The sequence below is a fragment of the Anolis carolinensis genome, chromosome 2 (assembly GCF_035594765.1).
Source record: "Anolis carolinensis isolate JA03-04 chromosome 2, rAnoCar3.1.pri, whole genome shotgun sequence".
Classification (NCBI taxonomy): domain Eukaryota; kingdom Metazoa; phylum Chordata; class Lepidosauria; order Squamata; family Dactyloidae; genus Anolis; species Anolis carolinensis.
In genome coordinates, this window is record NC_085842.1 from 69,209,827 (window position 1) to 69,221,875 (window position 12,049).

At 40.6% G+C, this 12,049-nt stretch overlaps 1 protein-coding gene across 3 annotated transcripts in view; it reads right to left on the minus strand.

Annotated features, from left to right (window-relative positions):
• The window catches only part of cacna2d3 (calcium voltage-gated channel auxiliary subunit alpha2delta 3), a 713,907-nt gene that overhangs the window by 354,598 nt on the left and 347,260 nt on the right, over positions 1 to 12,049 (minus strand). For all 3 annotated transcript variants that reach the window (XR_010002615.1, XM_062969910.1, XM_062969909.1), the window contains exons 7-8: positions 9,673 to 9,733; positions 9,431 to 9,581 (exon numbers count right to left, since the gene is read on the minus strand). Coding sequence is in view for 2 of the 3 variants with exons in the window: in XM_062969910.1 (XP_062825980.1) it covers positions 9,431 to 9,581; positions 9,673 to 9,733 (212 nt within the window). In the remaining variant the exon portion in view is untranslated. The remainder of the gene's footprint in view (positions 1 to 9,430; positions 9,582 to 9,672; positions 9,734 to 12,049) is intronic.

Here is a 12,049-nt window from a genome sequence, read left to right on the forward strand (position 1 = left end):
TTTATTTGCTTCAATAAAGATATTATATTGTTACTAGCTGTGCCCGGCCACGCGTTGCTGTGGCAAAGTGGTGGTGGTATTGGTTAAAAATTGTTGTGTAATAATTTTTATTTGACGTTATTTGCATTTTTTTATTGATTTTATTGTAAGTTATATTTTTATTTATTATACTTTAATATTTTCTTGTATTATTTTTAGTTATTTTCTGTTATTATAGTATTTTATTGTATTATTTTTTTAGTGTTTTTTATTATTTTTATTGGGTTGCTAGGAGACCAAGTTGGAGGAGCTTAGCCTTCTAACTGGCAGCAATTGGATAAAAGCAATTATTCCTCTCTCTCTAATTAGGACTTTATTTTTCTTTTTTTTTGTTGTATCAACCTAGAGGCGTGGATGATGGGTTGTGTTGTCAAATTTCGAGGTTGGGGGGCCTGTAGTTTTGTTGTTTTGTGGGTCGCCGTGATGCCATCACTCTTTTATATATATAGATTGGCCTATGTGTTGGTTTTAAGTGCTCTCGCTGCCCAGGGGTGTAACACTCTGTTTTAATCTGTTGTACTCCACCCCAAGCTGCAAGGAGAGACAGATAATAATTTGGGTACTGTTCCATTATGTGGGTGAAGGCCACTAGGGGGTGTTAGAGAGAAAAGGATAGTCAATTTTATGGGGATGGAGGGTGGGTTGAAGGAGTAAAACCATTTCCCCCTGTTTTCCTGTTATTCCCTCCAACCATGTCCCTGTCGTGGAAACAACTTTTGTTTATAATATGGGAAATGGGAAGGGGGAATAACACAAACAGGGGAAATGGTTTTCCTCCTTCAACTCCCCCCCCCCCCTGTAAAATGGACTATCCTTCTCTCTCTAGCACCTCCTAGTGGCCTCTGCCCGGATAATGGAACAGTACTATAATTTGTTGCTGGCTGTTGTTGTTGTTGTTGTTGTTGTTATATTAATAGCCTGGATGCCAAGACCAGCTAAGCTCAGAGTAGGCCAATTAAAGTTGAGCTGAATATGAACTGCTCTCACACTAAATAGGATTGTCTTTTTCCAGGTTTAATTTTTTTGCCAGCATTTTGGCTCTTTCTCTGGGCTGTAAGAAGTTTCTATTTTTTCAACTTAGCTCCTCACCCTCCTTGTCTCTTTTCCACCCCCTTTCTGCTGGCAGATCATAGCCATTAGGTCTCTGACATAAGCCGGTTAAAGAGAAATTCTGCCAGTTGAAGGCCATTTCTAACTTTGAGTCAGCACACCTTTCAGTAAGGTTTACATTGTTATTTAGACCACACTAAACTGAGCAAAGGCAGAGGAAGTGAAGTTTTTATCCATATTACCCCTCTTTTTCTGGATAATAAAACAATATTGCTATTTGTCTGTTGTTGTTTTTTTTGTTTCTTTTACTTTGTTCTTGTAAATTTTCCACATTGCTATAATATGTTTAAACACTTTAACTGAATTTAATTTTTTTTCCTGGCCAGAATACAGATGACTCTCCACAGATTCTAAATCTACAGATTCAACCAATCACATCTTAAAAATAGCCAGAAAAATGTTCTTAAAACTAAAACATTGGGTTGTTCATCCTTTAATATAAGGTAAAGCATTTTACTACACTATTGTATACAATGGGACTTGAACATCCATGGACTTTGATATCCACTAGGGGATCTTGGAACCAAAGCCAGCAGATACGTAGGACCCGATGCATAGTTAATTTATTGTAAATCTTATATTTTTCTCTAGGTTTCAACCAAACATGTAGTTAACACTTTGTTTTTAGAGCAATCTTATTAATTTAATGCTTGACTTAGAAATTACTTCAAAGAAAAATGGGGGGAAGTCTTACTACACTAATCTCTGTTCTTGCACTGATAATCTGATCTTATATTGCAACTACACAAAATTGAGTGCATTGTTCAATAGTTCTTTGTTAATTCAATCATCTAGCTCATCAATTTTTTCTATGAGTTACCCATGAAAGTAACAAATGATTTTTACATTATCTTTTTTATGTTTATACCCTAAAAGGCCCAGCATTGAACTTTTGTATGCCATTTATTCATTTATATATTTAGAACAGGAATTATTGGAGGATGAAATGAACTCAATATATATCAGACAAATAAGCCATCACTGAAATAGTTTTCAGAACTTAGTTACATATTTTAAGAGTTAATTAAATTTTTAATCGTGATCATGTACACTGACTATAACTTCCATTATTTTTAATGAGCATTATAGACATAATTATCTGCATGGTGCTTTGGGGAAATAATCAAAACTATTGCAAAGGAACAGATAAGGTTTTAAAGAAGTTCATTTTTTACTATAGTGGTTCCCAAACCTTGGTACTTCAATTGTTTTGAAATTGAACTCCCAGAATTCCTGACTGTTGGCCAAGCTGGCTAGGATTTCTGGGAGTTGAAATACACACTCCTGAGTGATCAAAATGTGGGTACTGAGAATAGAAGGACAAAGGAAGGTGATCACATCTTTAAAAAAATTACATCATTCAGGACATAATATTCCTATCTTCATGTGGGCTGTATTGCCACTGGAGACCTCGAATAACAATGTGGCAGGAGGGTCTCATTAAGTTACCCCTCCTGGCATGCAGAAGCTTCAATGGAACCTCTCTTAAATATGAATGTAAAGAAAATTTGTAAAATTTCTCATTCTTAATTAAAAGAAAGGTCTTGACATATGAGAACATCTTGCTGAGAAACTGTGAAATGGCTGTGAGATTCATTTTATCTGGATACAGACATGAAATGTGGGCATGGTATTGTGTGATTAGTGTCCCAGGATGCTGCCTGTGCTGTGGGTCCTCTGTCTACAATTTTTTGTTTTAAAGATTGGTATCTCATGAAATTTTGCCCCCCCAAAATCAATCAACATAATGAAGAAGAAAATAAAACAACAGAAAGCTTCCTGTAACATACCGTTTGGAAACAAAGGCATGTCTTGTGAGGAAACTTGGCCTTCTTCTCTAAAAACCATTAGTTGTTAAACTCTTTTATATAAGGAAATTATTTACTATACACGCTCCTGTACAAATCAACCTCAAGTATATGTCAAGGTCAGGTTTTTTGACCAACGTTATAGATTTTGATATGATCTACAGATAAGTCAAGTGTAATTTTGTGGAAAGGTGAAAGCATCCCTGCTAGTACCATCTGTTCCTCAACAAGGTATTCAGAAAGACCAGAAATGGCACCAAGGAGGAAAAAGTATTGGGGGTTAATCCTTCATTTAGATTCTCCCTGGACACACTAAGCTCTTCACTTTTGTCATTCTACTTAGAGAAGAGGATGGTTCCTTCTTTTTTTTTTTTTGCTGACACTCAAAGTATGGGACTTACAATGGCCATTGAATTAGTCAACAAAGAATTTCTGTCGAAAAATTCTAATTGATACATGAGCATGTAGAGAAATCTATGCAAACTACAATCACTAATAGCTATTACTGATAATTTCTGATGGATCAATGACTGAAATCCATTTAAATATTTCAGATAATATCTAATTAAATCTTTCCACTGTGAATTCTGTCCACAGAGAATTCTTTGAGGAAAACAAGCAAATCAGGTGATATTAATTCCTGTCTCTGCAGGACTCTGGTGGACAATTTGGCAAGAAGAGCAAGCAATCAATTTATCAATGACAATGTATCTCCACACCTTCTATTCCTAGAAGTCCAGGATAAATCAAAGAGCCCTTGGTTGATACTTTTAGCCCATTAAACTGTTGTAGCATTTGAATTTATCACAGAATAAACCTTTTTTGGGGGAGAATATAACTGCTTTATCTTATTCTGTCAGTTTCTGGAAACAGTAATCTAGTGAGTAATTATATTAATACAAATAATAAAATGATAAAAAATAAATATTAATAAGTTTAATAATAATCATTCTTTCCTGTTTAAAAAAGTAATTATACTTTCTTATTATGTAGGTTTCTATTAAACATAATGTAGTGTATGATTACAGATTATTAAGAAAGATACTTCAGCTAAATGTTTGCTATGTTTTAATATACCACATTAGTCTGAATTCTATGAAATAAGGCACACCACTTGGAAGCATTTTTGTGACTGAGCCTAGTTTTAAGCATTTAAAGCACATACAACATCCTAACAGACATCTAGTTTATAAAGAAACTACGTTGATATGGACAGTAAAATATGCTCATAGCTCAGTTCTTCCTTACACATTATTTATGTACATATGAATTTATTCATCTGTATTTACTCATGTATTTATTTATTCAATCCTATCTATATTCTATGCCTATTGTTGAAGATTTGTTGAAGGAAGTAGCAGCTTGTGGAACACAGGAATTTTTTTAAAATGAGAGAGAATGAGAGAGGGGGGAGGAGGAGTATTTGTCATAAATCTGAAGACTCTTGAACCCATGTGTTGTTATTTGGGACATGATTGTAAATCCTCACTAAATATTCACATCAAAAAAAACTTATAAATAATGGCTACAGTTTCCCAAGTAACCAAGTATACTTAAGAAACTAAGTAAGAAAGTTCCAACAAAAAGCAGGAATTTAGAAATCTCTAACATCCATCCTTTGAGTCAAAAGTGGCCATACTAACCTTTACATAAATCAGGTTATATATTTGCTGGTACAAATAACTGAAAATGTACCCGATTACATAGACTCCAAACAACATCAAAATATAATAGTTTGAAGAAACCATAAGCGCCATCCAGTTCAACCTCTTGCTATGAAGAAAAATACAATAAAAGTAGTCCCATAACAGATCACCACCCAGCCTCCACTTAAAAACCTCCAGAGAAGAAGACTCTACCACACCACAAGGCACATATTCCACTGTCCAACAGCTCTCACCATTAGGATGTTCTTCCTAATATTTAGGTGGAATCTCTTTTCCTGAAATTTGAATCCATTGCTCTGTGTCATAATCTCGAGCATAGCAGAAAACAAGCTTGCTAGTTCCTTAATATGATATTCTTTCAAATATTTAAACATGGATACCATGTGCCTCTCTGTCTCCTTTTCAGAAGCTGTTCAGAAGTCCCTGACTCAGATACTTTCTACGAGCCCAAATGTAGTCAGAATTAAGACCATCTCCTGGCTACGCAGGGACTTTCAAGCTCGGGACCGTTCTACATGCCTCGTTGTCACCTTTGAGGATAGTTCATTAAATGAAGAGCTTTGGGCACGTAAACCTTTATTAAATTTATGGGAAATTAGTATCAGGAAGGTGTTTTTCGATCCCATAATTCGGCCTCTGATGGCAGGTTTCAAACTGCCTCCTCATATTACCACCAGACCCAAAATGGATAGTGCCCGTAATCATCGAGTTAGGTCTCCATCCCCTCCAAGAAATTGTTTAGTATTCCCCAGTTCAACCCCAGTCCCTTCTCAATCTATTTCCGAGTCCTGCCCACAGACATTGCTTTTGTTCAATTCTCCTGACTGCTCCCTCCCTCTGTCTGCGCATGATACATTCTTAGACCATACCTATGATAAAATCCCGAGTAGCTCCCTGGCAGCGGAGAGCTGACTAGGGCCACCCAATTCCATCTCCATTCTGCCTGTTGCCCAAGGGGTGGGGGGTGGACCAGAGCCGGGGGGTACCATTGAGGTTGTGTGGGGGAGGAGGAGGAGTGGTTACTGTCATCCCAGGGAGAAGCGCAACAGAGTTCTTGCGACCCTGGAAAAGGTTAAGTGTGGTAGCACCCATGACGGTCCCCTTGGATTGAGGATCCTGCTGTTCAATGCCAGGTCCGTCAATGGTAAATCAGCTATCATCCAGGATCTTATCTTGGATGAAGCGGCTGACCTGGCTTGCATCACTGAGACCTGGTTGGATGAGCTGGGTGGGGTAAATCTCACCCAGCTCTGTCCTCTGGGTTTTGGGGTGCAACAGCAGGCCAGATCTGGGGGAAGGGGAGGTGGGGTCACGGTGGTCTTTCGGCAGTCCATCTCCCTGGTCAGGTGTGCCGTCCCGCAATCTACAGGTTTTGAGTGTGTACATCTTAGGGTGGGTGCCCGGGACAGTCTGGGGATTCTGCTAGTGTACCGACCACCCCGCGACACTGCAGTTTCCCTACCTGAGCTAGCAGAGGTGATCTCTGGTGTGGCGTTGGTCTCCCAGTGACTGGTAGTGCTGGGGGACTTTAACATCCATGCCGAGTCCACCTGAGGTGCTGCTCAGGATTTCATGGTTGCCATGACGACCATGGGGCTGTCCCAAGTGATATCTGGTCCCACCCATCAAGCTGGTCACATGCTCGACCTGGTTTTTGTTGCGATGGACGGTGAGGTTGTAGTGGAAGAGAAAAACATTCTTCCGTTGTCATGGTCCGACCATCACCTGATCAGTCTAAGACTCACCGTGTCCCCAAAAAACCTCCGCAGGGGTGGGAGATCCATTAAGATGGTCCGCCCCAGGAGACTGATGGATCCTGATGGATTCCTGAGATCTCTTGGGGATTCTCCTGTCTTGGGTGCTGACAATCCTGTTGATGCCCTGGTAGATCGCTATAATAGCGAGATGTCTAGGGCAATTGACACGATTGCCCCCAAACGTCCCCTCTCTTTGCGCAGAGTTACTTCAGTTCCCTGGTTCTCAGAGGAGTTGGCAGTGATGAAGTGCAAGAGAAGAGGACTAGAAGGCCGCTGGCGGAAGACTCAGGACGCCTCTGACCGAGCATGAGCTAGTGCTGCTATTAGTGCCTACTCCGCGGCTTTGCGGGCAGCCAGGAAGACCTTCACGACTGCCCGCATAGCATCTGCAACTAACAGACCATCGGAGTTGTTCCGTATCGTCGGGGAGCTCCTCCACCCTCCTGAGGGTGGGGAGGCACCCGAGGACGCGGCAACCCGTTGCAGCGAATTCGCGCACCATTTTGCAGACAAAGTCGCTCAGATCCGTCATGACTTGGACGCTAGCTTGGATGCAATGCCATGTGAGTTAACCGAGGCACCTGTCTGTCCTATCTTGTGGGATTCGTTTCAGCTTGTTCACCTGGATGACGTGGACAAGATCCTTGGAGCTGTGAGGGTGACCACTTGTGCCAAGGATCCTTGCCCTTCTTGGCTTATAAAATTGGCCACAGGAGGATTGGGAGATTGGTTTGTGAGTATTATTAATGCCTCTCTAGTTCAAGGCAAATTTCCATCTGCCCTAAAACAGGCTATAGTGAGGCCAATTTTGAAGAAAGCCTCCCTTGATTCGACCATCCTAAATAACTACAGACAAATCTCGAATCTTTCTTTTTTGGGCAAGGTCATGGAGCGGGTGGTTGCCTCTCAGCTCCAGGGGTTCTTGGATGACACTGATTTTCTGGATCCATCACAGTCCGGCTTTAGACCTGGGCACAGTACCGAGACGGCTTTGGTCGCCTTGGTGGATGACCTCCGCAGGGAGCTGGACAGGGGGAGTGTGACCCTGCTGGTTCTCTTGGACATCTCAGCGGCTTTCGATACCATCGACCATGGTATCCTTCTGGGACGGCTCTCCGGGATGGGCCTTGGGGATTCTGCTCTGCAGTGGCTCCAGTCCTTCCTGGAGGGCCGATCCCAGTTGGTGAAGCTGGGGGAACCTGCTCGGACCCCTGGCCATTGACCTGTGGGGTCCCGCAAGGTTCCATTCTGTCCCCCATGCTTTTTAACATCTACATGAAACCGCTGGGAGAGGTCATCCGGAGTTTTGGAGTACGGTGCCATCTCTACGCGGATGACACCCAACTCTACTATTCTTTTCCACCAAACTCCAAGGAAGCCCCTCGGATTCTGGACCAGTGCTTGGCGGCTGTGATGGGCTGGATGAGGGCGAACAAGCTGAAACTTAATCCTGATAAGACAGAGGTCCTCCAGGTCAGTCGCATGTCTGATCGTGGTATTGGGTGGCAACCTGTGCTTGACGGGGTTGCACTCCCCCTGAAGGCGCAGGTCCGCAGCTTGAGGGTCCTCCTGGACTCATCTCTGACACTTGAGGCTCAGGTGTCGGCGGTGGCCGGGAGGGCCTTTGCACAACTAAAACTTGTGCGCCAGCTGCAACCATACCTCGTGAAGTCTGATCTGGCTACGGTGGTCCATGCCTTAGTTACCTCTAGATTGGATTATTGCAACGCACTCTACGTGGGGCTGCCTTCAAAGACGGCCCGGAAACTCCAACAAGTTCAGCGGGCGGCAGCCAGGTTTCTAACAGGAGCGAATTACAGGGAGCGGTCTACTCCCCTGTTCAAGGAGCTCCACTGGCTGCCGTTCACCTTCCGGACCCAATTCAAGGTGCAGGTCCTGACCTACAAAGCCCTGAACGGTTTGGGACCCACTTACCTTTCTGACCGCATCTCCCCCTACGAACCTGCACGATCTCTTCGTTCATCGGGGGAGGCTCTCCTCTCACTTCCGCCTCCGTCACAAGTGCGGCTGGTGGGGACGAGGGAGAGGGCCTTCTCCGTGGCGGCCCCCGGCTCTGGAACGCGCTCCCCAGGGAAATTAGACAAGCTGCCACCTTGGAAGTGTTCAGGAAGAGCCTGAAAACCTGGCTCTTCAAACAGGCCTTTGAAGAAGTACCGCCCACTGTATACTAAACCCTGGTACTAGTGGGTTCTTCTGACCAGTTGTACCTCTTGGTTAACTCCCTGACATAGCCTCAGTGTTCACCCCAGTCTAAGGCTCTTCCCATGACCTTGTAGCACCTTAAATTCCTTCTTGTTTACAAGTTCCACTCAGTGCACTTTGCCCAGCTCATTTTATGTTTTTATTGCTGTGTTTCTCAAGTGTTTTATAATGATTGTGATTTTTAATGCCTTTTAAATTTATTTGTGTGTTTTGTATTTGATATTATTGTATGTTGGTTTTATATCTGTAAGCCGCCCCGAGTCCCTCTGGGGAAATGGTGGCGGGGTACAAAAATAAAATAATAATAATAATAATTATTATTATTATTATTTTCTCCAAGCTAAACATATCCAAGCTTTCTAAGCTAAACTCATAGGACTTGGCTTCCAAATCTTTGCTGATTAGGTTACCCTTCTCTGAACAGCTTGTTACTATCCTTCTTGAATTGTGGTGTCAAAATTGGACACAGTATTCCAGGAGAGGTCTGACAAAAGCAGAATAGAGTGGGAATGTTACTTCTCTTGCTCTAGTAGACACTATATCCCCATTGATACAGTCTAGAATCACATTGCTTTTTAGCTGCCACATGATACTTGTGATCTACTGTAAGACTCCTAAATTCTTTTCACAGGTACTGCTTTCAAACCAGATATCATCTATCCTATTATTTGTGCATTTCATTTTTTATGTCTAAGTGTAGTACCATACATTTCTCCAATCATGCTTCAAATAATTTCTTGCAAGCATGCACCACCATAGAGGAAGCAAAGAGAAAGATTGTGCCCTCTCCCAAAAGAAAGAAAAGGCTAGAAATTTAGAAACTCACAGCTATTATGTTAAAAAAATCATCATCCCCAAGAGTGTCCAAAATGGATGACACGGTCTGCTTTGCAATTGTCAGGCGGAGTCCTTTCATGCTCCCACTGACATCGACTAAAATAACAACATCTTTGGGAGAAGTGGCTGCCTGAATGTACCTGGAATAAACAGAAGAAACATGTACATTGGTATTATAAGAATATAACTTTTCACGTTCTTTAAAAGTTTTTCTGGGTGACTATGACCTACCACTTTCGATTTCTGCAGTCAAATGCAATGACTCCATTTTCATCTGGCTCCCATTTTATTCCTAGAGGGAAAGTGGGAAATACTTCATTATGGCAAATTAACAGGCATGTTTTAATATTTGAAAGTGAAATCTAATATTATTATTAATTGAGAAGGTAAGTATAGAATACAAAACATGGATGTAATTAACAATATGAAAGGCAGGTCATAGTAATTGTACACTGTCGTATAGGCTTGTTCTTGTCATAAAAGCTTTCTGGGCAGCACAAATAGTTTTTAAAATCTGAAATATATTGAAACACAACAGAACAATAAATGAAGAAGCAGAATATAAAACCAAAATAAAAATGGCACCAATAGAGAACTTCTGTGTAAAACCATTAAAACATTTAAATGCTTTGAAGTTTAACTGACATTGGAGGAAAAAACATAATGATGACTGAGAGAGTACCAGTACATCTCTGAGTTAGGATTGGCCTGCATAGGATGTATTCACCTAGTCATTTAATTCAAAACTATTTGAATCTGGCTAGAACTTCTCATTCAATTGTGGATCTTATCTGAAGAATTATCAACTGTTTTTCTACTTTGAGAGAACCATGCTGCTTTTCAGTATTCAAGTAAGTGTAAGGAAAGAACAAACCTCAATGAAATACCCAATAGTATTTAAATACTTAACTCTGTACAGTAGCATTAAACTGTTTTAATCCATGCAGGGTGGAAAGACAGCCTGATGATTAGACAGGTAGGGTTTTTTTTAATTTTGTTGACAAGTAAAGCAGAATCAGTGGAAAAGGCTTGAAGTTATCTATGATGAAGTGCTGAAGTTGAATTTCACTTGGCAATTAAAATTAAAGTAGTTCTTTAAAAAAAACCCAAGAAAGATCAAATTAATTTAATATGGCTGCTGCAAATTTTAATTAAATCCAGATCTTTGCTTAGCTGAATGGAATTACTTCCTATATGGTTGAATACTGTACTGAGCAACTCTGGACAAAGAGGAAATGCCCTTCAGACTCTCCAAATCAGTAGTAGCTCATGGCTCCTATATCAGTAACCAATGAGCCCATTCAAGGTTCTAAGCCAGGCTTTAAAGGAGCTCTTCAAGTGGTGAATACAATTCATAATAGGATCAGCACCATCTAGAGCTCTTTTATGACTAGCCAACGCAATAAACATCTCACTATCATGGGAGCCACTCACGTCACTGTATATTTGGGGAGCACAACTCCCATGAACGTCATCATTGGCCAAGCTCACTAGGCCTGAAGTTGTATCTTAGCAACATAGGCACGGCCAGTGTTTCCCATTTCTCCTATAAAATGTTTGCCGTCCTATGAACAGAGCATATTTTGACTCTACATCAAAGTATTAAAGGAAATTATTTTCTAAAGAAGAACATAGAGTTTGTTGTTGCACAATTTTCTTGCATAAAATCTATTATTTTTCTGTGAATTAATGTTTGCATGAAAATGCTGATTTTGTGCAAAAGCATGTTTTTTGAGGTCATAAAACCATATTTCCAGAAACAGCATATTGCATGCAAAGCCTTTTTGAACAAACACTCTGTGTGTGTGTGAAGTTGCACAAAAATGATGATTTGCATGAAAAGTACTCATACTTCTACACAGAATCAGTTCCCAAAATATGAATACAGGAAAAGAAATTGCACAGAAACTTGTCTACTGTGACCTAATGTATCTTTAGAATGTAATTTTTTATAGCTTATAAACCTCTTGACTGAAAATAGCATGTCTCCTTCTAACATGATCCTGACTTTTTGGTGCTTTATTTCATCCAAATTACTGGAAGAATAAGTCAGGGGGTTCAGTTTAGCCTTTGATGGGCCAGTCCAAGGACAAGACCCTTCTGCTAGAAGAAGAGGCAGGATCTCCTTCTTCTGAAGCTATCTGTTGCCCCTGAAGGAACACCAGATGAAATGCTTTGGGACGGAAGGAAAAATCAGCAAATAATTTCTCCTGTGAACTTTTGTTCATAGAAAGCAGCTTTCACACCAAGATAGAACTGTGTTGGAATGATCTGTTTAGGTATAAATAGGTATTTTACTGGTGCAAAATACCAATGCTTTGCAGTAAACACCAATAAAAAGAGCTAGTAAGTTGAATATTTGAAAACAGATATGGCGTGACAATATTAACTTCATGTAAGAAAACAGTAAAAACTACCCCAAATCTAGGTTTTAATATTATTTTTAGTTATGTGTTTTTATTACCGCAGGTGCAAAATCAGCTCTATTGGAGCCTTAAGTAATGTTTTCTAAATTTCCAAGTAAAATTAAAACTTCCTCTCTCTTAAAAAAAGGAAATGTTCCTATAGTTGGAAATATATCCTAAGGGTTTCAGCTGTTTCCACTGAG